The 27,491-nt window shown below is 37.6% G+C and overlaps 1 protein-coding gene and 2 pseudogenes across 5 annotated transcripts in view; all 3 read right to left on the bottom strand.

Moving 5' to 3' along the window:
* Nucleotides 1-387: 387 nt before the first annotated feature.
* Nucleotides 388-27,491, bottom strand: part of P4HA1 (prolyl 4-hydroxylase subunit alpha 1) — a 93,075-nt gene continuing 65,971 nt past the window's right edge. For all 5 annotated transcript variants that reach the window (XM_030862570.3, XM_030862571.3, XM_060286098.2 and 2 more), the window contains exons 10-15: nucleotides 18,064-18,163; nucleotides 11,472-11,525; nucleotides 6,041-6,106; nucleotides 3,679-3,747; nucleotides 3,086-3,182; nucleotides 388-1,492 (exon numbers count right to left, since the gene is read on the bottom strand). In XM_030862570.3, coding sequence (XP_030718430.1) covers nucleotides 1,422-1,492; nucleotides 3,086-3,182; nucleotides 3,679-3,747; nucleotides 6,041-6,106; nucleotides 11,472-11,525; nucleotides 18,064-18,163 — 457 coding nt within the window. In that variant the 3' untranslated portion in view covers nucleotides 388-1,421. The remainder of the gene's footprint in view (nucleotides 1,493-3,085; nucleotides 3,183-3,678; nucleotides 3,748-6,040; nucleotides 6,107-11,471; nucleotides 11,526-18,063; nucleotides 18,164-27,491) is intronic.
* LOC115856367 (vesicle-associated membrane protein 7 pseudogene) lies at nucleotides 9,721-10,652 on the bottom strand (annotated as a pseudogene).
* Nucleotides 22,538-23,017, bottom strand: LOC132593660 (enolase-phosphatase E1 pseudogene; annotated as a pseudogene).

Here is a 27,491-nt window from a genome sequence, read left to right as displayed (position 1 = left end):
CTGCATAAAGGATAAAGAGCCCTTATGTGAACTATGATTCACCATAAGAAATATAAAGGTTAAAGGGTCAATTAACATACTTCATTAGGTTCAGAGCTTTCTACTACCATACCATGTATTTGAACAACAGAAAATCTTAAGTAGCATTACTGTAAAAACTCCATAACCATAGTAATAAAGTTGTAGAGCTCCCTTTGAAGGTAACATATTTTGATTGATTAAATATCTGAAAGTTCAAAGAGCCTTAATTGTCTACCATAACAATGTGACTTTAGAGTGAATGAAAATCAGGAGGATAAACCTAAGTCCTAATTCTAAAGAAATAACCTGTTATTGCTATAGCACACATTCACATTTAAATACGAAAAATACCACACAGAAAACGGAAACATTTAAAAAAGATTTAAGATCATAAATAGGTCACTGTTGTCACAACACATTTCAGAATTGAAAAAACAAACATTTTGGCTTTTTAGGAAAAACTCCTTTTATATTAATTCCCTCATCATTGAAAGGACTTGTACATTTTTAAATTTCCAGTCTCCTAAGGCACAATATTTTTTTAATCCGAATGCCAACATCATCATCCCCTGCTGTAGGTAGCTGAAATAAGAGGCAAGGAATTAGCACTAAGAAAAACAGCAAAATTTTTTGGACAAAATCATCAGTCATTTAAGAAAAACAAGAAACAGACTAAGTCATGATCATTTTAGTTAAGAAGGCCCAAGCTTTTAATGTAGGACCTTCTGTTAAACATTTTTTTTTTAATCAAGGTATTGTAACTCAGATTTAATTCACCACAGAGGAGCTATGAAAGAAGGGGTTTGGTAAAATAAAGCATACTTTAAAAATGACTTGGGAGAAAGAAAATCAAATTAGAATAGCATATGGAGGGGCAAACATTGTATGGAACCCACTTTACAGGGCTAATTTATTCCTAGTCTTCAGGCAGATCCAGAAGGGAGTTGTTGAGACTAGGTAAACATAATACCTAGGTCCATACTATACGGCATCTGTTCCTTAATCACACGGACCATTCTAGCCTACCACCCACCAACTGAGATGTACTGAAATACTATAATCAGATGCCTAAATTGTATTTTTTATCCAACCAAAAAAAGTTCTTTAAAATATACCATAAATATAAAAATTCCTCATTTTTTACCCTGCCTTGCTTTGTCCTCTGTGATACCAACTGAACTTTAAGGTTTCATATGTAAAATGTGGTGTTTTAAGTGTTACTTTTAAAAGAAAAAAAAAACCCCCACAAAGTTAGCGATTGTCCACAGATGAAACATAGGATGAGGTTCATGACTGAATCAATCATGGAGTGTTAGTCAACTGTAAACTCTTCAAAGTTAAGACTGGGAAATGTGTGTATCAGACACATCAGAGTACAACAGGAGAGAAAGGGAAGTCTGTCATTCCAATTCCGACAAGGTGCATGGTCTTCGAAATTCCTGTCCACGTTCATGGAGCCATTTATTGGATACTGTGAAAGAAAATAATATATTAATGTCCCCCACTATCTAACTAGTATTTTTTTTAACATCTTTATTGGGGTATAATTGCTTTACAGTGGTGTGTTAGTTTCTGCTTTATAACAAAGTGAATCGGTTATACATATACATATGTTCCCATATCTCTTCCCTCTCTCTAACTAGTATTTAATTAACTCCTAGGAGCTAGGACTATAATGAAGTTTCTACATGGGCTAAAATAGTTCAAGACCAAAACCAGACAAAGACAGATGCTACTTAGGCTGTCTTTTTAAGAACTTCACTAAATGCTGGAAATAAAAAAGATTTTATATATATGTATGTACATTTGAGAATCTGTGCATGTGTATTTCCTAAAGTTTCTAATGTTCAATGTAAGACTTGAGATGTAGGTATAGACAGAACAAAACACTGTTTTACCTGTTTGCAAAATACCACTTCTAATACAAAGACATTTTAAAAATGAACACAACTCTATGATTAATCTCTCGTATTATGTGCTCATCAAGTTTCCTTTGTTCCAAGATACTGTTTTTTAATATACCCCCAAAGGAATTAATTTCTTTCTCCTCCTCGTATATCATAGAACCCAATCAATGGCATCAACATGTATAAGATATTTAAACTAGCACTCATTAATTCTTAACTACTTTGTTTCCTTTCTCAACCTGTGTATCCAATCTTTTATTCATCAAACCCTGTTGATTTTACTTCTATGATCTCTTCAATCTATTCTTTGCTCTCCAAACCTTTTGCTGCTGCCTTAGTCCAGGCTTTTATCATCACCCATTTAGACAACAGAAAACAGCCTTCTAAACTCATCTCTCCTCCACTAGCCTCTCTTCATTCTAGTCCAGTGGTTCTCAAACATTAGTTATCATCAGGGGAGTTCTTTTAAATCCTGATGATCAGGTATCACTCCTTAATCTTGCTATGTCCAATACGGTAGCCTCTAGACACATGTAGCTACTAAGCACTTCAAGTGTGGAATGTGGCCAAGTGACACATACGGAAATAGATACATGGGGTTAAATAAATCTATATAAAAATAAGTTCACCCATTTCTATTTCTTTTTCTTTTTTTTTTTTTTAATGTCGCCAGTCCTATACTTGCATGAACCTGAGAGTACCTCTCTAGCTTCATATGATTCCTGGCCCTGGTCCGTAACATGCCTGGAAAACTACTGCTCTATCTTCAAGACTAAATATAAAAATTAATTAAACTTCGAAGAAGCCTCCCTAAATGTAAGTAGTTACTGTCTTCTGTTTATATCTTTGTATTAGTATCTACTACAAGAGACAACTGTGAACCCCATGAGAGGAAGATTCAACTTTGAGTCAATTAACGTTTCTTAAATAATGAGTGGAAATAGTGTTAAAAATGTCATAAAAAATCTGATCTGTTGAAAGCAAATTTATATTAAGATAAGAAACTTGCTTGGTTGAATCTCTTTCAGTGTTAAAGTCATATTAGGCAAATCTGTCAGGAGTTTTTTTTCACTTTCTTTTAAGATGTAAATTATAATAATTTTTAAATAAGAGACAAAAATCACAAATTCTATTCAGAGAATATAGGAACTATTTACCCCATTTGTTTCCAACCAGCACTGGACAGGCTGCATGCCGTGTACTATAATCTCCTTCTCCACTGGCAAACAGATTATACCAGAAAACTGCAGTTCCCTGTGGAAAACAATACAAAATTATCCCCAAATAAAGTATCAGGTTATTGCTTTTTATAGTAACTAAATTTTCCTCTGTTCTATGGAAATAATTCTCTATGGCAGCACTATATCTTCCTCTAATATAGTTCTGAAAGTATCATATAATGTACAAAATTTTGGTGATCACATGAAAGCATTAACAGCATTACTTAACAAAAAAGTGTATTTGCCAAAGCTAACACATCTTACAATAGCAAGTATCATACGGAACCCATTTTAGAAATGAAAACTTCTAAATACTAATCCCTGGTTGTTCATACCTCTAGGTACTCACGGTAAATTGTACAATATCTAAAATCTTCCCTAGACATAATGTAGTCCTTAAGTATACTACCTTTAAAAATGTTATTTACTACTTAGACTATGAAATATAGGTGTATATATTCCTCAGGGAAAAAAATACAGAGGACCCCCCCCCCCCCCGCTCCCAAATTAAAATAACAAGCTAAGCTTACCTTTTTGGGCCAAACACTAGCTCCTACTTCAGGAAAAACAGTGGCTCCTCCTGCTGACACATCACTCATCTAATAAGAGATGAGAGTATTATCGAAAGTGCTGGTAGAATAAAGTTAAACATGCCACTGTGAGGTAGATTTGATACTAAATACTAGAATGAGAATATCTGGACTTCTACTTACATAAATGGGTTTGTGCATGCTAGTCAGTTTTTAAAAAACAAGATGCTATTTAGGTTTACATAGATATATAAAAGCAGAGGAAAGATGGAAGTCAGCAAGGGAGACTGGGATATACTTTGGGATAGCTATTTCTTTTATAGCCAGAGGTAAAAAGAGATGATTTAAAACTGACAAATCAAGTAACATGGGGTATAAATATGTATTCTACAGCACTAGAATATCATCTCCATGGGGGCAGGAATTTTCATCTGTTTTGTTTATTGCTGAGAATAGCCTCAAAACAGTAGGTATTCAATAAATATTTAAATAAGTGAATTCAAACAAAATAGAACTAAACACCAAGAGAAAAGTAATAAACTAAAACCAGTTTTGTCATTTCTCATGGTAGGGTATCAACACATATTAACTAAAAATTAGAAGATGAAAAGATTTATAAAGTTATATTCTTAATGGTGAATCAGAATAAAAACACAAACCTTCGAAATAAACTGAAGAAGCACATGCATAAAATGAGGCAAAGGAAACACAGATCATATAGTGAAGATTTTTTTCAAAAACAACATAAGTAGAATGTAGAGTCAGACTAATGTATCACAAAGCAAAATCCAACTATATGCTATGTTCAAAAGTCACATCTAAAACAAGTGACTTATAGGCAAATGCTGTACCAAAGAAGAGTTTGATCTTAGTATCAAGCACAGTTTAACGCTAAAGGCATTCAGTGATATAAAGAAGTGTATTTTACCATGATAAATATATAATCGATATCAAAGAGCTAACAGCTCTTAAGCAATGAAAAAATTAACTTCAGAGGAATTTAAAAGTTGTGCTATGTGGCCCATCTGAGAAAAGCATTCAAATAATGAAAAAAATGAATACTAATCTAATAAAAATGCTATATATAACTAAAAGGGGATATAATTATCTAATATATAGTCTGATAGTCACAAATAATCTAACATTTATGGATATTGGACCAAATAATATAGCATCAATTTTCTTGTATTTCTTTGCTTTTTTTTTGAAAAATTTATTTATTTTATGTATTTATTTTTGGCTGCAATGGGTCTTTGTTGCTGCGTGTGGGCCTTCCCTAGTTGCAGCGACGTGTGCGCCACAACTACTGAGCCTGTGCTCTAGAGCCACAAGCCACAACTACTGAAGCCTGTGCACCTAGAGCCTGTGCTCCGCAACAAGAAGCCACCGCAATGAGAAGCCTGCGCACTGCAATGAAGAATAGCTCCCACTCGCCGCAACCAGAGAAAGCCCGCGTGCAGCAACGAAGACCCAACGCAGCCAAAAGGAAAAAAAAGTTATGCACTGCCTTTTGGGGGATACTTGCTCTTAGAATTCAGCCTCATGCTATGAGGAAGCCCAGTCCACATGCTGGTATTCTGGCCAACAACCAGCCTCAACCTCAGCCTTTAAGGTGACTCCAGTGCCAGCCATCATCTGATTGCAAATGCATGAGAGATCCAGAGCAAGAACCATAAATGAAGCCCAATCAACCTCACAACCATGAAAGGTAAGAATCAAACTGTTACTTTAAACCATTCAGTTTTGGGGTGATTTGTTATGCAGCAATAGATAACTGGGGCAAATGATCAAAGCTTTATATATGAATATATAAACAAAACAATTTAAAAAAATGAAGATCATACTGTTTTGAAACTAATGAACAATGGGAGAATGGTTACCCTTGAGGAAAGGGCTTCTAGCGTGCTCTAATGTACTATTTCTTGATCTGGGTGCTGATTATGCTAGTGTTCACTTTGTGAAAATTTATCAAGTTATATACTTATGATTTGTACACTTTTCTGATATATTTATCAATAAATTCAAAAGTTTATTAAGATAATGTGTATATATACACATAAATTCCTACAAATACATAGAGTTGCTTATATACACATTATAGATGACTATAGATGACAGTCCATACTCCAAAATATCACATTGCCTCCAAATACTGGAACTAGGTGTAATTTTAACTTTCTTCTTCAGGTTGTAATAAGTACAATCTGAAAAAGTTATAAATGCAAAGAAAAAATTCTTTACTCAGTTGTAAAAAAACGTTAAACTAGGATGTTAAGAGCTAAACAGAACAAACATGTGAACACATCAAAATAAATGAGTCATGTGATCAAATCCCAACTTAAAAATTTTAGCTATAACTTACATAAAACAGCCATGTAGCAATTCTATTTCCTGTCCCCAGCTCTTTGAAAGCATCTGGCTCATCTTTCTGTGAATAAAACACAACTCAGTGGTATAAAATTCAGTAATGCAAATTCTCCAATGGCAACTAACATCATTAATATGCTGAATAGTATGCTAAAAACAGCCCCTAAAGGTTCCTTTATAATGTCCAGTGCACTATATATACAACCGGCATTCAGATATTTGTTGGTTGTTGATTCAACCAGTACACTGAATACTTTTGATAAGACCATTCGGGGGGAAAAAACAGATTTGTTAGCCTATATAATGAGAACCAATATCTACTATCCACAGATTATTTTAAAAATTGACACCTATAGTTTTAGCTTCCAAAAAAGCAAGACATGAGAGTCTCTCAGCTACATTCATTAAGTCAATTCTCTGTGGGTAAAAAAAAATTTACCTTGAGATTTACTTTGAACTCATGATCCATTCAAATGTCACTGCTACTATTCTTGGCTGTCTTTTGGGCTGTCAGCACTTTAATCTGGCTGGAGAATTCACGTCTGGCTATTTAAAGCTAAATTAAAATACAGTATAGTCTCTTGGCATTTTCCCAGAAAAATGAAAATCATGTATTTTTCACACAGAAATTTATACACATCAATCTGTCATATCCTCAAATTGTCCGTTAATGTCCTTCAAAGGATGAATGACTAAAACTGTCGTATACCTATACCACAGGATACTATGCAGCAAAAAAAAGGAACACCCTGTTGATATGTTCTGCAAAAACATGGATGAACCTCAAGGGAATTATGCTGAGTGAAAAGAGACAATCTTAAAAGGATACATGCCGTATGTAATATTTACATAACATTTGCAAAATAATTTTAGTGAAGAACAGATTAGTGGTTACCAGCAGTTATGGATGGGAGGCAGAAGGGTATATGTAGCTACAGAGCAGTACCACAAGGGAGTCTTACAGTGATGGTGAGGTTATGTATCTTTATTGTGGTGGTAGTTACATAAAGCTACACATGTAATAAAACTGTATAGACAGACAGACATGAGTGCGAGCATAACTGGTGAAATATGAATAAGCTCTGTTGCTTGTGCCAACACCAATTTCCTGGTTTTGATAGTGTACTACAGTTATGCAAGACATTAACACTGAAGGCGGTTGAGTGAAGGGTGCATGGGATCTCCCTGTATATTTGGGGGGAAACTTCCTAGGAATCTATAATTATTTCAAAATAAAAAGCTATGAAAAAAAATTTAGTTACATTAATGTGAGGACTTAAACTGTAGTCTTTCACATCATCCAAGATCCTCAGACATTTTTCAGTAATTGAAAACAGATGGAAAAGAGACTAAAAATATATTCTTTGCTAGCCTGCCCAGAGAAAGAGTCTAGGATTCTGGGATTAAACCAGTCAAGGAATGTAATACAATACAGACTGTTTTCTTTCCAAAGAATACACTCTTATTAAAAAATGGTAATAGATCAAGAATTTTATTAGAATACTTGGCACATTCCTTAGAATTCATGTAATTATGATAAATCTTAAATTAAGATTTGGTAATGACAATTTATAGCTTGATATGTTAAAATTACTTAACTTTTTAATTTAAAAGGTTAAATATTTATTGATCTTAAGCAAGAGTACTTGGGCAAGAACAACTTTTTAACAAACTGCTTTAATATTATTTATTCTCCAGCCTCTGCATCTATTTTATGGTTTTTATCTTCCTGTCTTTCAAAATGTATTCCTGTAATTTCTTCAGATTTATTGCCCAATTCACTGCAGCTGTCTCTAATCTGTTTAACTTATACACTAAATTTTAAATTTCAACAATTTTTTGACCTAAAGCTTCTGTTTATTTTTCAAATATGTTAAATCATTTCGAGAATTCAGTAATTTTTATCCTCTTTTATTTTTAAAGTATTAGTTATTTTTTTCTATTACTCTTAAATATTATTAATGCCTTCAGTTTGTGCATCATTTAAAACAAGGTATGTGCTTTAAAAAGAATTCTTATACATAAATAGATCAAGAGATGGTTAAGTAATTTATCCCTAAAACATGCACATCATTTTTATTCACGTGTGTGTAAGAAAGGGAAATAAGCTTTAAGTCTTGGGATTAAAGACATTTGGAAATTATTATTAAGGAATGCCAAATGTTTTCATGGAACAAATGTGTTTTCCAACAGGAAATGCTGATGTAATTAAAAGGCATTAGTGTTGATAAAAAGGACTGAAAAAACATTTGCACTATACATGATCACCAGGAAAAGAGTTCCAGGGGGTTGAAAATATATGTCAAATAAATGAACCAGCATGAATTGAATGGTACAGATGGAAGAACAGGTTGCAGGTGCCAGATTATGTGACACATATAAATATTCAAGGCACATGACTAGGCTAAACAGGTGACTAGGTTTTACAGACCAATTTGTTCTTTCATTGGGAAAATAGTCAAATGTAATATAATGTCCATTTACTGGCATTTATTGATAAGTAAGTGCAATTAGATCTAGGGCAGCAAATATTGTCCTTTCAGATACACACTAAAAGTACACACTAGCTAACAGATGCCAGAGTAGCCAAAGCAGTATAATTACACTCCAGTTTTTTCACGCTGCAGTTACATGGATGTTAGCTAAAATGTCTTGCATTCTTTCATGTATCATACTGTCTACTCTCAAGTTTCACAAAAGAATTCTTCAAAACTAGGCAGATTAAAGAACTTACTAAACCGCAAAGGATGCTCAAATTATTATTCAACACCAGTCAAACCCAAATCCTGGAGTTGATTGCTGACTATATTCAGTTTGGGCTTTTCCACTGTGGTTCTCTTCTTTTTCTTTGGTGAGCCAGAGGAATGTGCCTCCCCATTCCGTCCACTACCCATTCTATTATCTATACAATTGCCCTAAATATCCACCAAAGAAAAAGGAATATGTAAAAAACCACAACCTTCGACAATATTTAAACCACTGTCTTCTTAAATCAACTGCAATGGGGAAACAGAGGATATCAAGCTCTGCGAGGTTTGTGAATGAAAACTTTCTTCCTAAAAGTTAATAATAGGCAGACAAGGATAATTCTGTTTGCTTCTAAGAGGCTAGCAAAACGTTCCCCATCTCACTGAGATAAAATGTTTAATACTTTACCTGCTTGGGCTCCTAGAAACACCAACAATTAATTACAATTCCCAAAATAACAACAATTCTCCATGTATATTGTTTCCAAGCACTTAAAACCCTTCAAAATCAAAGGACATTAAGATGAGATGTTAGCAATACTATCTGTCTCCTGAACTTTTGTGTGCACAAAGGTCATCCATAATTTCAGTAGACAGCTCATAAGACAGGTGGTTTCTAGCTGTGATAGCTTTGTGCAATTATAAACAAAAATGTATCTATAAGTAGATGACACTAGTTAACAAACCAAAGAAACAAAATGCCTTTTTAAGGCTACTGCTGCAATAAATGGTTCGGTCTGAAGTGCACTGGAATAAACTGGTTGATAGGACAAAGATAAATCTGGAGGCATAGAGCAATATTAAAACAAAAGAGAGAAAGAAGAGGGTTGAGAAGACTGGCAGACACCATCTGTCAGTATTAAAAGGCCTGAATCAAACGGATTGCTTTTAACTCCCTGTTCTCTCGTATCCTTGGTTAATGATAAATTTATTTCTTCACACAGCTTGGCCATGTAAATCCACCACAGAGAGGTGACACAATAATATAGATGAATACGACTGATAAGATGATGATGATGATGGTGAGCTTGAGATTATTCACACACATGGCTCGGGCAAGATTTCTGTTGGTTGTTTCGAAGGTGACAGACGAATCCACGAGATTTTCTGTTTTATCTATCAATAATTCCAATCTTTTGCCTTGCTGAGCCACCAGATCTATGTTTCTGACCATGACTCCTTTAAGTTCATCCACTTGGGCTTGAGTCTCCATCACTTTATCTAGGCCCTTATTCTCGGAGTGATGCTTCGGCTGTGCAGCCAAGACACTTGAGAACTCACTATTCACGGCATACGGAAGCACTGTTTGTGCTCTTGAACCGTTTGTGGTCTGGAACCTCTTTTTTATCTCATTTAGAAAATTAAAGGCTCGGGAACGCTCAAAATCATCATCAGTGATACAAAGATATACAATCCTGTCTTGGCAGATGTAATGAAACAAATAATTGCCATGTAAGTACGTTAGCTTGTTATTTTCAGAAGGTATCTTAGCCAGAATCTGCTCTGTCACCTCCAGGAAGTTGCCTCCACACCAAGCTTGTCTGGCAAGGATAGTGGTTCCCCTGGCAACAGCGAAAAGAATGGCCATGGCTTCGATCTGATCTGTCTGGGCACCGTGTGAGAACTCGGGGATCAGGACAGAGTTGCGCAGGTTAGCGTGGGCTCGCCAACTGCCCGCTCCCAGAGGAGGCTAGACTGGACCTATATAGTTTTTTTATATTCTGTATCTGATAACTGAAGTATCTAACATCCTGGGGGCATCTGTATCTGTTGGCAGGCCTCTGCTTTCAAACTGCCAGAAAAAGCTCCCCATAACACATCATACTCCAGCTAGGATGCGAGAGGAAACTCTTTTGAAGGGTCTTGACTCAAAGCAGATGATTTTCTAGGCCATTCTTTCTTTCTCTGAAGGTGTAATCCTTTTGGAGATTTAGGTTTTATGCAGGTATCTCAGTTCAGTAGCCTACACTATAGCAGGTCCTCTCACAGAGCTATTAATCCCCAAAGCTCTAGATTCCTGGAGGTACATGCCTCCAGCCTCAGCTTTTTTGCTCCCTTTAAACACTGTAATTTTAGTCTCTAGGTTTTCTCTGTTCAGTTTGCCTTTGAGAATTTCCTTTACTTTCTTCAAAGCTCAGCAATGCATTTAAAAGTATGCTAAGTTCTTTTACCCTGTCTCTAGGTATTTTTTACTGCTTTAAAAGGCTTTACAGAATATCTATTCCACCATGCTTCCACAAATTCCAAATAAGCTATGAATTTTTTTTTTAAAGAAGATGTTGGGGGTAGGAGTTTATTAATTAATTTATTTATTTTTGCTGTGTTGGGTCTTCGTTTCTGTGCGAGGGCTTCCTCTAGTTGTGGCAAGCGGGGGCCACTCTTCATCGCGGTGCGCGGGCCTCTCACTATCGCAGCCTCTCTTGTTGCGGAGCACAAGCTCCAGAGGCGCAGGCTCAGTAGTTGTGGCTCACGGGCCTAGTTGCTCCGCGGCATGTGGGATCCTCCCAGACCAGGGCTCAAACCCGTGTCCCCTGCATTAGCAGGCAGATTCTCAACCACTGTGCCACCAGGGAAGCCCAGCTATGAATTTTTAGTACTAAAAGAACAGAATTAACATGTCATGCCTAAGCTTCAGTGGAACTCCTTCATTCGCCTTTTTTTTTTTTTTTTTTTACTTACCCGTGCAAAATCAAAATGGGGTTCATACTGTCCTCCAACTCCATAATTAGCTACCTGAAGGAGAGAAACAAAACATGAATGAAAGAACTATCAAGATTACTATTCAAAAAAACCTACGAGTCCCATTTTGGCCTCTTATATATCACGGTTAGGTACTTTTAAATAAATGAGAAGCACAGCATTTTTTAAATCAATACAGAGTTCCTAAAAAACCAAGGATGAAAAACTAAGGACAGCTACTATACGCTATTTTAGAACCTTAGTTAATACGCTTTTCTTTAGCAAATGTTTCGGGGGACATGCTTTTCCTTAATATATAAGAAACTAAAATCTGAATTTGAATTTTAGAATTAAAAATTTCTAGAATTAGAATTTCAATATTTTTATTATTAATTCTTACTAAACACTTTCCTTGGGAATTTAAATCAAGACTCATGTTTTCCAAAGCCCAAAATGCTGGCAAACTCCCAATCTACTTTAATGAAATCCAGTTTTCCTACATATTTTTTTTTCTCTACTTAGGTAAAAAAGGGAAGAAGTTAACACCAATTTAATTATTCCTGTTGGAAGGCCATGACAACTTCATTTGGATGTGACAATGCCCCAGCATGAAGCAGCAAAAGAAAGTAAGAGAAATATTTGGTCTGAGCTCAAGTTCCAGATTTCTTAGTTACAATGCAGTATATGTAACTTTGGATACAACCTCAGTTTTCTTATTTGTAAAATAAGGATAATGATACCTTCCTTAACTCCCTCCCTTCCATCCCAATATGACAAAATGCTAAGAAAATGAAAGGAGAGTGTAATTTAAAGAGCATTATTGATTAAATGAAATGAGTGCATAATTAAAAGTGTTGCCCACAGCAAAGTCCAAGTCCTATGTAAATTGTTATTACTGTGGATATTTTACTTCCTATGTTGTAGATGCCTTCGTTGGGTTGGATCAGACTATTAAGTTAGAAATATATCAAGTAGCCTGAAAGAGCCTGTGAAGGTTAGGCAGGTGAGAATAAATACAAATTAGGAAAGAAAAAGACACATCATAGTTTTTTTAAATAACCAAACGAGTACCAAGGAAGTTGTAGATGACCATGGAGTAAATAACTTAATATAAGCAAATTTAAATTCGGGAAGTCCTGTTTTGCACAGTTTCAAAATGCACAAATCTCAGATACCATGGTTTAGCTAACCCTGGACACCAGACCCCCAACAACACAGTGGACATTTCAGTTACCATGTTACATCATTAACTGAGTAACTGCATAAAGTGCAAACATTGCTACTAGCTCTTCAGTTCACAAATTACTATACAAATAACAGCTACATATCATGATCAATGACCAGTCATGTCACTTCTTTCAAAGTTTATCAGTGATTGGTCACTGCATATCTGTTATTCAGTTCATGCACAGACAGCAAAGCATGTAGTTATGCTGCCTCCTTATTTCCCAGTAAAAACCTATGTGATATTTTACAAAAACAGACAATTAGAAGAAGAAATTGGCCACCAAAGATACAGTACAGCAGAGAAATGGAAAGCATAATGCTGTAAGTGAAATTCAAATCAAATTTAAATGGACTTGGTTCCAGGACAAGATCGGGGAGTAGAAGGACCTGAGCTCAGCTCACCTTTCCTCTCGTGAAAACACCAAAATCACAACTAATGGCTGAAAAACCATCAACAAAAAAGACTGGAACTTACCAAAAAAGATATGCTACTTCCAAAGAAGAAGTCACAACAAGACAGTAGGAGGGATGCATTTGTGATACAAACAAATCCCGTAAGTGTTGAGTGGGTGACCCACAAACTGGAAAATATTTATATCACAGAGGTTCTCCCACAGGAGTGAAAGTTCTGAGCCCCACGTCAGGCTCCCCAGTCTGGGGGTCTGGCATTGAGAGGAGGAGCCCCCAGAGCATTTGGCTTTTAAGGCCAGCAGGGCTTGATCACAGGAACTCCCCAGTACTGGGGGAAACAGAAACTCCACTCTTGGAGGGCACACACAAGATCTTGTGTGCATGGGAACCCAGGGGAAAAAGCAGTGACTTCATATGAGCCAGGGTCAGACCTACCTGCTGGACTTGGAGGATCTCCTTGGGAGGTGGGGGTGGCTGTGGCTCACTATGGGGACAAGGACACCGGTGGCAGAGACACTGGGAGTACTCACTGGGGTGAGCTGCCCTAAAGGCTGCCACTTTGATGCCAAGACCTGGCCCCACCCAACAGCCCTTAGGCTCCAGTGCTGGGATACCCCAGGCCAAAAAACCAACAGGACAGAAACACAGGCAGACAGGCTGCTTAAGCCTTCCTGAGCCCACAGCCGCCTCTAAACACATCCCTTGACACGGTCCTGCCCACCAGAGGGACAAGACCCAGCTCTACCCACCAGTGGGCAGGCACCAGTCCTTCTCACTAAGAAGCCTGCACAAGCCTCTTAGACCAGTCTCATCCACTAGGGGGCAGACACCAGAAGCAAGAGGAACTACAATCCTGCAGCCTGTGGGACCTCAAACACAGAAAGTTAGACAAAATGAGACGGCAGAGGACAATGTTCCAGATGAAGGAACAAGATAAAACCCCAGAAGAACTAAGTGAAGTGGAGACAGGCAATCTACCTGAAAAAGAATTCAGAGTAATAGTAAAGATGATCCGAGATCTCAGAAAAAGAATGGAGGCACAGACCGAGAAGATACAAGAGCTAGAAGATGTAAAGAACAAACAAACAGAGATGAACAATACAATAACTGAAATGAAAACTACGCCAGAAGGAATCAATAGCCAAATAAATGAGGCAGAAGAATGGATAAGTGAGCTGGAAGACAGAATGGTGGAAATCACTGCTGTGGAAAGGAATAAAGAATGAAAAGAAATGAAGACAGTATAAAAGACCTCTGGGACAACATTAAATGCACCAACGTTCACATTATAGGGGGTCCCAGAAGGAGAAGAGAGAGAGAAAGGACCTTAGGAAATATTTGAGGAGATAGTAGGGGAAGACATCCCTAATATGGGAAAGGAAACAGTCACCCAAGTCCAGGAAGCAGAGGGTCCCATACAGGATAAACCCAAGGAGGGGCATGCTGAGACACATATTAATCATACCAACAAATATTAAAAAGAAAATATTAAAAGCAACAAGGGGAAAGCAACAAGTAACATACAAAGGAATCCCCATAAGGTTATCAGCTGATTTTTCAGCAGACACTCTTCAGGCCAGAAGGGAGTGGCACAATATATCTAAAGTGATGAAAAGGAAAGAACTACAGTCAAAAACACTCTACCCAGCAAGGCTCTTGTTCAGATTCAATGGAGAAATCTCAAGATTTACAGATAAGCAAAAGCTAAAAAGAACTCAGCACCACCAGAACAGCTTTACAACAAATGCTAAAGGAACTTCTCTAGGAAGAAAACAAAGGGCCACAACTAGAAACAAGAAAATTACGAAGGTATCACCTCACACTGGTCAGAATGGCCATCATCAAAAAGTCTACAAAGAATAAATGCTAAAGAGGGTGTGCAGAAAAGGGAACCCTCTTATGCTGTTGGTGGGAATGTAAATTGGTGGTGCCACTATGGAGAACAGTATGGAGGTTCCTTAAAAAAACTAAAAATAGAGCTACTGTATGATCCAGCAATCCCACTCCTGGGCACTTAGGAAGCAACCTAAATGTCCATCAACAGAGGAATAGATAAAGAAGATGTGGTACATGTATCAGTGGAATTTTACTCAGCCATAAAAAAAAGGTATGAAATAATGCCACTTGCAGCAACATGGATGGACCTAGAGACTGTCATACTAAATGAAGTCAGAGAAAGACAAACAGCATATGATCACTGTACATGGAATCTAAAAATGATACAAATGAACTTATTTACAAAACAGAAACAGACTGGCAGACTTCAGAAACAGACTTATGGTTACCAAGGGGAAAGGTCGGGGGGAGGATAAATTAGGAACTTGGGATTAACATATACACACTACTATATATAAAATAGATAACTAATAAGGACATACTGTATAGCACAGGGAAATCTACTTGGTACTCTGTGATAACCTATATGGGGAAAGAATCTGAAAAAGAATAGATATACATATATGTATAACTAAATCACTTTGCTGTACACCTGAAACTAACACAACATTGTAAATCAACTATACTCCAATACTAAAAAAACCCCTCATGCTGAGCCCCCCTCCTCCACCCCCCACCCCCCCCACCCCCGCCAAAAAAGAAATCAGACTTAAATGCAGACACAGAAGAAAAGGCTGACAAGGAAAATGCTTCTAACTTTTGCTGTTTGAGAAACTCTAGATATGCAGTCAGAGGAATGTGGTGAAGGTAAACTTACTAACATAAGGAAAGTGATCATGATGAAAAGGATGAAGAAGATGTCTTAGAGGAAGTGACTGGAAAAAAATCGACAATAAAAGATCCCTCAGAGATATTTAACAACATTGCAAGCACAAAGGATAAAATGTTGAAAGCCGATCCAAACTTAGAAGTATGACAATTTGCGAAGGAAGAGAAAAGATGCTCACTCTGTATCATAAGTTTCACAAATGAGATGAAGGAACATAAACTATTCTTGGTAAGTGTTTACAAAGAAAACACTGTAATCCTCAATATTTCTAATATTTTATAATACTGAGACAATTCAATAGAGAAGACTAGTTTTCAACAAATGATGCTGGGACGATTGGCTAACCACATGAAAAGAATGAAGTTGGACCTCTATCTTACACCATATATAAAAATTGACTCAAAATGGATCAAAGACCTGAATGTAAGAAAGAAAACCATAAAAATTGTAGGAAAAACCACAGGTGTAAATCTTTATGTCCTTGGATTAGGCAATGGTTTCTTAAACACCTTAAGCCAAAGCAACCAAAAAAAAGACCTATCAGACTTCATAGAAATTAAAAATATTTTGCCAAAGGACACCATCAAGAAAGTGAAAGACACACCACAGAACGGGAGAAAATATTTGCAACCCATACACCTAATATGGGTCAAGTATTCAGAACACATAAATCACACAACTCAACAATAAAAACAACCCAATAAAAAATAGGCAAAGGATTTGAATAAAAATTTTTTCAAAGATATAAAAATGGCTGGGGCTTCCATGGTGGCACTGTGGTTGAGAGTCTGCCTGCCAGTGCAGAGGACATGGGTTCAATCCCTGGTCCAGGAGGATCCCACATGCCATGTAGCAACTAAGCCCGTGCGCCACAACTACTAAGCCTGGCTCTAGAGCCCGTGAGCCACAACTGCTGAGCCCACGCACTAGAGCCCACGAGCCACAACTACTGAGCTTGCGTGCTGCAACTACTGAAGCCCACGCGCCTAGAGCCCATGCTCCTCAACAAAAGAAGCCACCGCAACGAGAAGCCCATGCACCACAATGAAGAGTAGCCCCTGCTCTCTGCAACTAGAGAAAGCCTACATGTAGCAACGAAGACTGAACAGAACCAAAAATAAATAAAATAAATAAAATTTTTAAAAAATGGCCAATAACTCATGAAAAGATACTCCACATCATTAGCCATCAGGGAAATGCAAATAAGAACCATGATGAGATAGCACTTCAAACATACCAGAATGACCTTAATAAAAAAACTGGACAAGAACAAATGTTGGCAAGGATGTGAAGAAAATGGAACCCTCATACATTGCCAATGGGATTGTAAAACAGTGCAGCCATTCTGGAAAAGTTTGGCAGTTCCTCAAATATTAAAGTTACCACATGACCCAGCAATTACATATGTAGGTTTATACCCAAGAGAAATTTAAATGACATTTGTACGAAAATTTGTAGACAAATAGCATTAGTCATAATAGCCAAGGAGTGGAAACAATCCAAAAGCCCTCCAACTGATAAATAAATAAAACGTGGTATATCCAAACAAGAGAATGTTAATATTATTCAGCCATGAAAAAGAATAAAGTGCTGATACATTCTACAACATGGATATACCTTAAAAACATTGTCAAATGAAATAAGCCAGATACACTAGGCCACATATTGTATTACTCCATTTATATGAAATATTTAGAATAGGCAAACTTACATAGAGAAGGTAGAGAAGTAGTTGCCAGGGGCACTAGGGAGGGGGAATGGAGAGTGACTACTTAACTGAGGTTTCTTTGGAGGTGATGAAAATAGTGTTGATGATTGTACAATCATGTGAATATTAAAATCAGGGTAAATTTTATGGTATGTGAATTATTTCTTACTAGAAAACAGAAAAAAATAATTTATTAAAAAAAAAAACTGCCATGGCCACCTGACAGGCCTAGGAATGAAAAAAAAAATCACAGTGTACTTAATAAATACTAGTGTTACATATTTTTCATTTCCCTATACATTTATACTCAACAGTAAGAGTTTTTAATGTCTTGACAAAAAATTTTAAAGGTCACAGAACAATTTTTCCTACTGATTATTAAGATCACTGTACATGGTTTCAGCTTATATATTCACTTTTACAGTCTCAAAGTATCATGCAAATTGAGTACTGCCTGTACAGTGACAGAAAAAATCTCATCTGAAGCATCTTTTGAAGAAGTGTAGGATGTGATTACCTACCTGTAATTCCTCTGCTGTGGAGACATCTAGTCCTGTGAGATCTTGTATTCTCATATTAATTCGAGACACCACAGGGTTTTCATAGCCAGAGAGCCAGGCACTAAAAACAAGAAAAAAATTATTAGTTTTACTGATAAAGTTTCAATACATGAAGACCAATAGCTGTCATTTAAAAAGCCCTAATATACAGGCCATTAAGGCTTTATCTATAGGCATTTACTTCATTTGCTTCTTTGATATGATTTTTTTTTTTTTTTTTTTTTTGCAGTACGCGGGCCTCTCACCATTGTGGCCTCTCCCGTTGCGGAGCACAGGCTCCGGACTCGCAGGCTCAGTGGCCGTGGCTCATGGGCCCAGCCGCTCCGTGGCATGTGGGATCTTCCCGGACCGGGACACGAACCCACGTCCCCTGCATCAGCAGGTGGACTCTCAACCACTGCCCCACCAGGGAAGCCCTTTGATACGATTTTTACTAATGATGTTGTAATTTTTAAAAGATGTTACATTCTACAGTTAGAGGTTGGAAAGGGAAAAAAACTAATATCATTTATTACTGAGTTTTTATGAAAACAGATGGATTAATGTAAGAAGACTATATAGGACTATCTACACTGAGAATTTTTTTAATTCTCGAAAAATACATACATCAAAATGAAAACAACTGTTCCTTCTAGATAAGGTATAGGAACTGGCCAAGGTGAAGGTCAGGGGTTTTAGCCTGATTTATATAATGCTAATGTTTTATAAGAAAAATTCATGTATTACTTGCCTAAATAAAAAAAGTTTTAAAAGGTACCCAACACACCCAGTAGGATAGCTATAACCAAAAAGGTGTTGGTGATGATGTGAAGAAATTAGAACCCTCATATATTGCCGGTAGGAATGTAAAATGGTGCAGCCACTTTGGAAAACACTTTGGCAGTTCCTCAAATTGCTAAACACAGAGTTACCATATGACCTAGCAATTCCACTCCTAGGTATATACCGAAGAGAAATTAAAATGTGTGGTCATACCAAAACTTGTACATAAGTATTCATAGTAGCATTATTAATAATGGCCAAAAAGTGGAAATAATACAAATGTCCATCAACTGACAGATACAAAAAATGTGATATATCCATAAGACAGATTATTGTGTCATGAAAAGGAAGTAATGATACATGCCACCACACGGATGAACCTTGAAACCATTATGTTAAGAAAGATAAGTCAGATACAAAAGGTCACACATTATGATTCCATTAATATGAAATGTCCAGAACAGGCAAATCAATACAGAAAGTAGATTAGTGGTTGCCACGAGAAGGCACTATTAAGGAATGACTCTTAATGGGTACAGGATTTTCTTTTGGGGTGGTGAAAATGTTCTGGAATTAGATAATGGTGATGACTGCAAAGCTAAAAAAGACTAAAAACCACTGAACTGTATACTTTAAAGGGTAATTTTATGGTATGGGAACTATAGCTCAATAACATGGCACAGCAAAATTCAGCTCTCTCCTTTACATATGCTTTTTCCCAGTCTATTAGACTTTTTCTTTCTTCACTTCTCTCATCAAGCTTTGGTCCATCATTTCAACAGTATTCTTTTTTTGCGGGGGGGGGGGGAGCCACGTCATGCAGCTTGCAGGATCTTCGTTCCCCAACCAGGGATCGAACCCGTGCCCCCTGCAGTGGAAGCGTGGAGTCCTAACCACTGGACCGCCAGAGAATTCCCTCAACAGCATCCTTGACTAAAAGCCTAAACTCACCTGTCTGGCAAAAAAACACAAGCCTGATGAATTTCTTTTCTCCAAGCTTATACCTATAACACCAAATCGTATTGGAAAAAGTCATGAGATAGGGCAGATATGTTCCACTAAAAATTCATGAACACTGGGACCTCCTTGGTGGCACAGTGGTTAAGAATCCGCCTGCCGGGCTTCCCTGGTGGCGCAGTGGTTAGGAATCTGCCTGCCAATGCAGGGGTCATGGGTTCAAGCCCTGGTCCGGGAAGATCCCACATGCTGTGGAACAACTAAGCCCATGCGCCGCAGCTACTGAGCCTGTGCTCTACAGCCTGTGAGCCACAACTACTGAGCCAGTGTGCCACAACTACTGAAGCCCGCGCGCCTAGAGCCTGAGCTCCGCAACAAGAGAAGCCACCACAATGAGAAGCCAAAGCACCACAATGAAGAGTAGCCCCTGCTCGCTGAAACTAAAGAAAGCCCACACACAGCAAAAAAGACCCAATGCAGCCAAAAGTAAATAAATAAAATAAAATTAAAAAAAAAAATAAAAAAGAATCCGCCTGCCAATGCAGGGGACACGGGTTCAAGCCCTGGTCCAGGAAGATCCCACATGCCGTGGAGCAACTAAGCCCTGTGCACCACAGCTACTGAGCCTGCGCTCTATAGCCCGCGAACCACAACTACTGAACCTGCGGGCTCCAATTACTGAAGCCCGTGCTCCACACCAAGAGAAGCCACTGCAATGAGAAGCCCGCACACCACAATGAAGAGCAGCCCCGGCTCAAAGCAACTAGAGAAAGCCCACGAGCGGCAACGAGACCCAAGACAGCCAAAAACAACAAAACAAAACAATCATGAACACTAACTCCAAATGGGCCTTACTCTCGCCTCTATTCTGAACCCCAACCCACCTCAGACTCCTTCACTCAGTGGATTACATATCTCCTATGTCACAGATAAAATAGAAACCATACAATCTTTTCCTTATACATAGTTCATTCTAGTTCATTCCAGTTCCAAGAGGAAATTTCTCTCCATTATCTAAGGCCAATCCTCTGCCTTAGATTCTATTATCTCCTGCCATTTTAGGAACCATAAATCATTGATGAGCCCTTCTCTCTCTCATATAATCAACATCTCTTCTCAATAATTCCTCCCACAGCTTTTAACAGGGCTTAAGACTTTCCCATTAAATAAATAAGCAAAAATTTTAAATTCTTTCCCTCAATTCTTTCTCTCTCCAGCCACCAATTTCTTTCTCCTCCATCTTCAAGTCAACCTTTTCACTGACTCCTCACTTCTCAATCCATTCCAATTTAGCTTTAGTCCCCATCACTCCATCAAAACTGCTCTTGCTAATATCTCACCCATAACCCTACTATGCTCCTAAATCTAACAAGATTTTCCCATTCTCATAGTATTTGCTCTTTTAGTAACATTTCAGAATGTTCATCCTTCTTGAAACTCTCCTCCTGACTCATTCATTCTCCAGGTATTCCTTTAGTCTCTCTGGATGTTCCATCCTGGTCTCCCTGACAGCCTCTCACACTGTATTTTGTCTTTCTCCCAGTGCCCCAGCAGCACTTATTCAACAATGTTTCTTCTTGTCCTAAGGCTAGTGCACATGCTCATCTCTACCCAGAGTATTCTTCTGCTTAACTTTGCAAATTTAAGGCTTTGGATTATCATTTTAGTTGTCTCTTCTTCAGAGAAGCCTTCCTTGACTCCTCCCTGTGCCAGACCAGGTTTTTGTTTTGTTTTGTTTTTGGAACAGTAAGAGGGAAAAGTTTTTAACTAATCACATGAAATTGACATGACATGCTATTATAAGTAAAGGAAGATAAATAATACTGTTACAAAATTTACATTTCTCACATCCCTTTCAGAGGAAAATGCATTAGGATTCCTCTTGATCTGATGGACTGATTTCCGTAAAATTGTTTTTTTTTTGATAGTAAATAACAGTATATTTTCTCAGACTGCTAAGAAGTGGTCAGAAAGGCAACTATAAAATCTATAATGAAAACAACTGACAGGATTAGGGCTGTTTCATGAAATACTAAGAACTATATCTCTTTTTTGGCTGTTAAATCAATGCACCTTTTCACTGGTAAAGCAATTGTTTGCTGTACCACAGAAAAGGTGCACTGATTTAAAGATCTTCTTCTTAAGTAATATACATTCAATTGTTCAAAACTGAAGTGAGTTTTCTTTCTAATGTTGCCCTCTTTTGGAGAACAAGCAAATATCTTTGTCTTTTGTATATAGTTAGGCAAATATTGTGAAATGCAACTCTTGTGATCTAAATTTTATTCCCTCACAATTAAACGGGGGCAATTAATTATTATTAGGAATAAGCCTTTGAAACACTTCCAGCTTTTAAAACAGCAAGGCTTCTGAATAACTTCTCAAAACTAGCTTTCCATTTTGGTGCATGACCTGATACCTGACACATTTGATCTGTATTTTAGTCATTTCTTCTAATATCTACACTTTGCCTTCAATAAGGGTTAGTGTTGTGGTTTCAAACAATTTTTACATATAATAGAGTAAGTTTTCATTTCACCGAACTGAGTTTTTCCACTCATGTACCTGTGAAAGGTAATTTGAGCACACACATATTTGCATACATATTTGTGTGTATACATATACATGTTTTAAAGTAAGTCACTTTTACCATTAAAATAAAGCTAGACAACAGGGAAACTACGAGGAACAGTTTGTCTTCCTTAGAAATCCTTTTCTAGGCTGAGAAGGGCAAGTACAATTTGCTGAAGGATTTGATGAAGCTCTAGTCTTTTCATCATGTGTTAATCCCACACTGTCATGTCTTATCACCACAGCTACATACATATCCACTTCCTCAGTAGCACTAGCCTCGAGGTGTAATCTTATCATAAACAGGACATTGCTGACCAAGCACTCAATACTGTTTGTAATCATTCAGCAACTCATTCTCCACTTTGCCCAATATTGGTATCAAAGTAACACTGACAACTCACCAATATCTTCCTCTGTACACTGCCCAAAATAGATATACACGTTCATTCAAGCTTCTCCATTTCCTAACTGCTGGAGCTACATCTTCAAAGAATGCTACTTTCATGCACCCAGCTGTGAATGCTGCCCGCCACGCCACGTAGCCCTGAAGTTATTTCAGTACCAAGGTCTTTTGGTCCAGAGACATTTGCCAGCACACATTATCTACCACAGCACGGACCATCTATTTTGCGTCATCCACTCCATTTCCCAGATGCTGTAGGGATCAGAATACCCCAACCCCATGGGAATCCTCTTCAGCCTGTTTCCCCAAAAGACTGAGGTCCTGGGACTTCCCTGATGGTCCAGTGGGTAAGACTCCACACTCCCAATGCCGGGGGCCCAGGTTCGATCCCTGGTTGGGGAACTAGATCCCGCATGCATGCTGCAACTAAGAGTTTGCATGCCACAACTAAGAAGTCCACATGAAGCAACTAAGAGTCTGCATACTGCAACTAAGAAGCGCGCATGCCGCAACTAAAGATCCCACATGCTGCAAACTAAAGATCCCACATGCTGCAACTAAGACCCAGCACAGCCAAAATAAATAAATAAATATTAAAAATTTTGAGGTCCTGCTGGCACTCCTCTTCTTTCCAAGAGGAAAGAAGTATCTTTGTCTCTTTGTTAAGATACTCAATGTTTTCTTTGATGTAAAGAAATTGTTCTTCACAAAACTAATCAAGTGGTACCTTTAATATCTAATGGATCACGGTGACTTTGGTGGGCAGCTACTGGATGCTACTATGAGAATCACCCTATATTGGGAGGTGGGAGAGTAGTGGCACCTGTGCCTGCAGAACGATCGTGGGCGTCTCACAGCCCTCCGTTAATCTCAGGGTTGGCAACTACCTGCAACCTGAAGCACATCAGGGAGACGCTACCTCCATGCACCTGGAAGTGGAGAAGGCAGCCACTCCAATATGTTTTTATAGTACTACATATCCTTCCTTTGTGGCATTTATAACAATTGTACATTAATTTGTTATTTGATTAAGGTAAGACATCTTCATTCAACTACTAGTTCCAAATACATATAAATTCTGCCTGGTTTTGCTCACCACTATATCCATAGTGCCTGGCACACAGTAGATGCTCAATAAATATTTGCTGAATGAATGAATCCTGAAGATGTCTTAGAACTAATCCAAGATTTATTTTACTTTACCATAAGTATCTGTCTGATGATCTCATGCAAATTTATAGGGATTGGCCAAGTAGAATTCCTCTATGTCACAGAAATAGGAAGGATCCAAGAATTTTATTGTTATAAAGGATGTAGCTGATAAACACACTAAGAACTTATTTCTTCCAATTCTGACCAAGTTCCTGGTAGAACTAATCTCGTATGTCAATGTACCTTTTTTGCCTGGCAACAATTTCATAGATTTTTGAATTTTATAAGCAACCAACTACTGACTTGATTTTTATAGATAACTGCAACACAAGATTGGCAAGTGTTCTAATAAAGTTTCAAACTAAATACATCTTGATAAAATAACTGTTCCTATTTCATCCTGGAACCTATCACCCAAGAGAACCTGGTCTTCTGACATCTTCAACTTTCTTCTCTGCTACCACCAATACTTAAGCATCTATTCTTACATTTTTCTCTTGTACTTTGGTAGAAGCATTGTCCTTCAGCCTTTCAGAGGCTAGAGCATCTATCTATGCTTTTGAATCTACCTTTTCCATAGGCCTTACTCCAGCAGTTATTGCCTCCCTTTCTATCTTTAATCTTTTCCTTGCTTACTAACTCTTCAGACTGAAGTCTCCTGTTATCAAGAACACATTTACTTTTGCCATTTTAGCAAATTATCATTCCAATCTTTTACTTTTATAGTTTTAAAATTATGGAAGCAAGAAATGCTTGTTATATTCAACAAATGGTTCAGGGACACTGGATAACCATATGCAAAACAAAGAAGATGGACCCCTACCTCACACCATAATAAAAAAATTAACTCAGAAGGGATTAAAGACCTAAATATATAAGCTAACATTACAAAACTTTTAGAAAAAAAATTGGCATACGGTTTAGCTATGACCTCAAAAGTACAAGCAGCAACAACAAAAATAAACAGGACATCATCAAAATAAAACGTTTGTGCCTCAAAAGACATGAATTTCAGAACAGCATTATTCATAATAGCCAAAAAAGTAGAAATAACCCAAATATCTATCAACAGATAAGATAGATACAAGGTGGCATATCCATACAAAAGAATGTTGTTCAGCCATACCTTGAAAACATGCCAAGTGAGAAGCCAGACACTAAAAGTCCGTGTAGTATATAAAAAATATCCAGAAGAGGCAAATCCATAATGACAGAAAGCAGCTTAGTGGTTGCCCAGGGCTGGGGCAGGGAGAGGATTATGGATTAAGTGGTTATGGCTAAGGAGTATAATGAAAATGTTCTAAAATTAATTGTGGTGATGGATGCACAAGTCTCTGCATATACTAAAAATGACTGACTTGTACACTTCAAATGGGTGAATCAATAAAGCTATTTTTTAAAGAAATACTTATTATAAAAATTTCAAACAGGGTGCCACAGTGGTTAAGAATCCACCTTCCAATGCTGGGGACACAGGTTCAACCCCTGGTCGGAAAACTAAGATCCCACATGCCGTGGGGCAACTAAGCCAGCACACTCCAACTACTGAGCCTGCGCACCACAACTACAGAGAAGCCCGCGTGCCTCAAATACAGAACCCACGCTCTCTGGAGCCCACACACCACAACTAGAAAGCCCGTGCGCAACAACTATTGAGCCTGCATGCTCTGGTGCCCATGCACCACAACTAGAGAGAAACCCACACGACACAACGAAGAGGCCCCGCGCTGCAACGAGAGACTCCACGTGCCGCAACTAAGACCCAACGCAGCCAAAAATAAAATTAAACAAAATTTTAAAATTTTCGAACAGTATAAAAGTGTATGAAGTTCCTTTCCTAGTCCCACTCCTCACAGGTAAACAGTATTAACAAATAGATATGTATCCTCTCAACAGTTTCCCCCGTGTATAAACAAACATACAGAGAGAATTAAAAAAAAAAAGAATCCACCCTTCAATCTTTCACCATAATATACACATACACTTTCTCCCCCTGAAAATACTTCTGACATCTTTCCTAGTCAATACACATAGCACTGCCTCATTTTTAAAAAATTACTGTGGTTAAACAATACACAACATAAAATTAACTACTTTAACCATTTTTTAAAATATGGTAAAATACACATAAAATTAACCACTTTAACCATTTTTAAGTGTACAATTCAGTGGTGTTAAGTACACTCACAAGGTCACACAACCATCACCACTATCTATTTCCAAAACTTTTTCTTCATCCCAAACTGAAACTCTGTACCCATTAAATAATAATGTGCCATTTCCCTCTCCTCCCAGCCCCTGGTAACCTCTAATACACTTTTTGTCTGTATGAATTTGCCTATTCTAGGTACCCCCGTAAGTAGAATCATACCATATTTGTCCTTTTGTACCTGGCTTATTTCACTTAGTATAATGTCCTCAAAGTTCATCCATGTCATATAGCATGTATCAGAATTTCATTCCTTTTTAAGGCTGAATATAGTCCATAATTTGTTTATACCACATTTTGTTTAACCATTCATCTATTAATGGATACGTGGGTTGCCTCCACCTGTTGACTACTGTGAATAATGCTGTTATGAACATGGGTGTACAAGTAATCTGTTTGAGTCCCTTCTTTCAATTTTTGGGGGTATATACCTAGAAGTGGAATTTCTGCATCATATCATAATACTATGTTTGACTTTGTGAGGAACTGCCAGCCTGTTTTCCAAAGCAACTGTAACACTTTACATTTCCATTCCTCATTGTTTTTTAAACTACTGCTTTTCTTTTTAAAATAAAATACCTTTAATTTCAAAATGACCACGAAGGTCAGTCAATAAAGCACTGGTTAAATAAGGTTGTTTCTAATTTTTCTCTAGTACAAACAATATTGTAACAGAAATTTCTGTATATCTTTGCATACTTATGGGAATATCTCTGTAGGACAAATTCCTAGATGTGGAACTGCTAGATGACTTTTACATTTTTTTTTTTTTTCCGGTATGCGGGCCTCTCACTGCTGTGGCCTCTCCCGCTGCGGAGCACAGGCTCCGGACGCGCAGGCCCAGCGGCCACGGCTCACAGGCCCCCAGCCGCTCCGCGGCATGTGGGATCCTCCCGGACCGGGGCACGAACCCGCATTCCCCGCATCGGCAGGCGGACTCTCAACCACTGCGCCACCAGGGAAGCCCCGACTTTTACATTTTGATAAATGTCAAATTGCCCTCCAAAAAAGTTTCAGTGATTTATGCTTCTATCAACTGTTTATGAGAGTGCCCATTTCATAAAATCCTTGCCAGTATCAATCTTTTCAATCTTTGCCAATCTTAGAGGCAAAAATATTTTAATTTTTTAACTTTTTAAAAAAAGTTTTGATCTGCACTTCTTGTTATATCACAAATGATCTCAATAGAAGGTTTGAGGCTTAGCAGTTAAGCCTCAGATGAGAGAAAGTCATTGATAACTGCAGCTTAAATATAAACTTATCTTAACTGTGGTTCTGCCATAGTCATTAGAGAGGAAAATGAGTTCTACATAGGAAGTTATTTCACTTAAT

The sequence above is a fragment of the Globicephala melas genome, chromosome 16 (assembly GCF_963455315.2).
Source record: "Globicephala melas chromosome 16, mGloMel1.2, whole genome shotgun sequence".
NCBI lineage: Eukaryota > Metazoa > Chordata > Mammalia > Artiodactyla > Delphinidae > Globicephala > Globicephala melas.
Note: the sequence above shows the minus strand (reverse complement) of the source record. Positions and strands in the feature narration are given on the sequence as shown.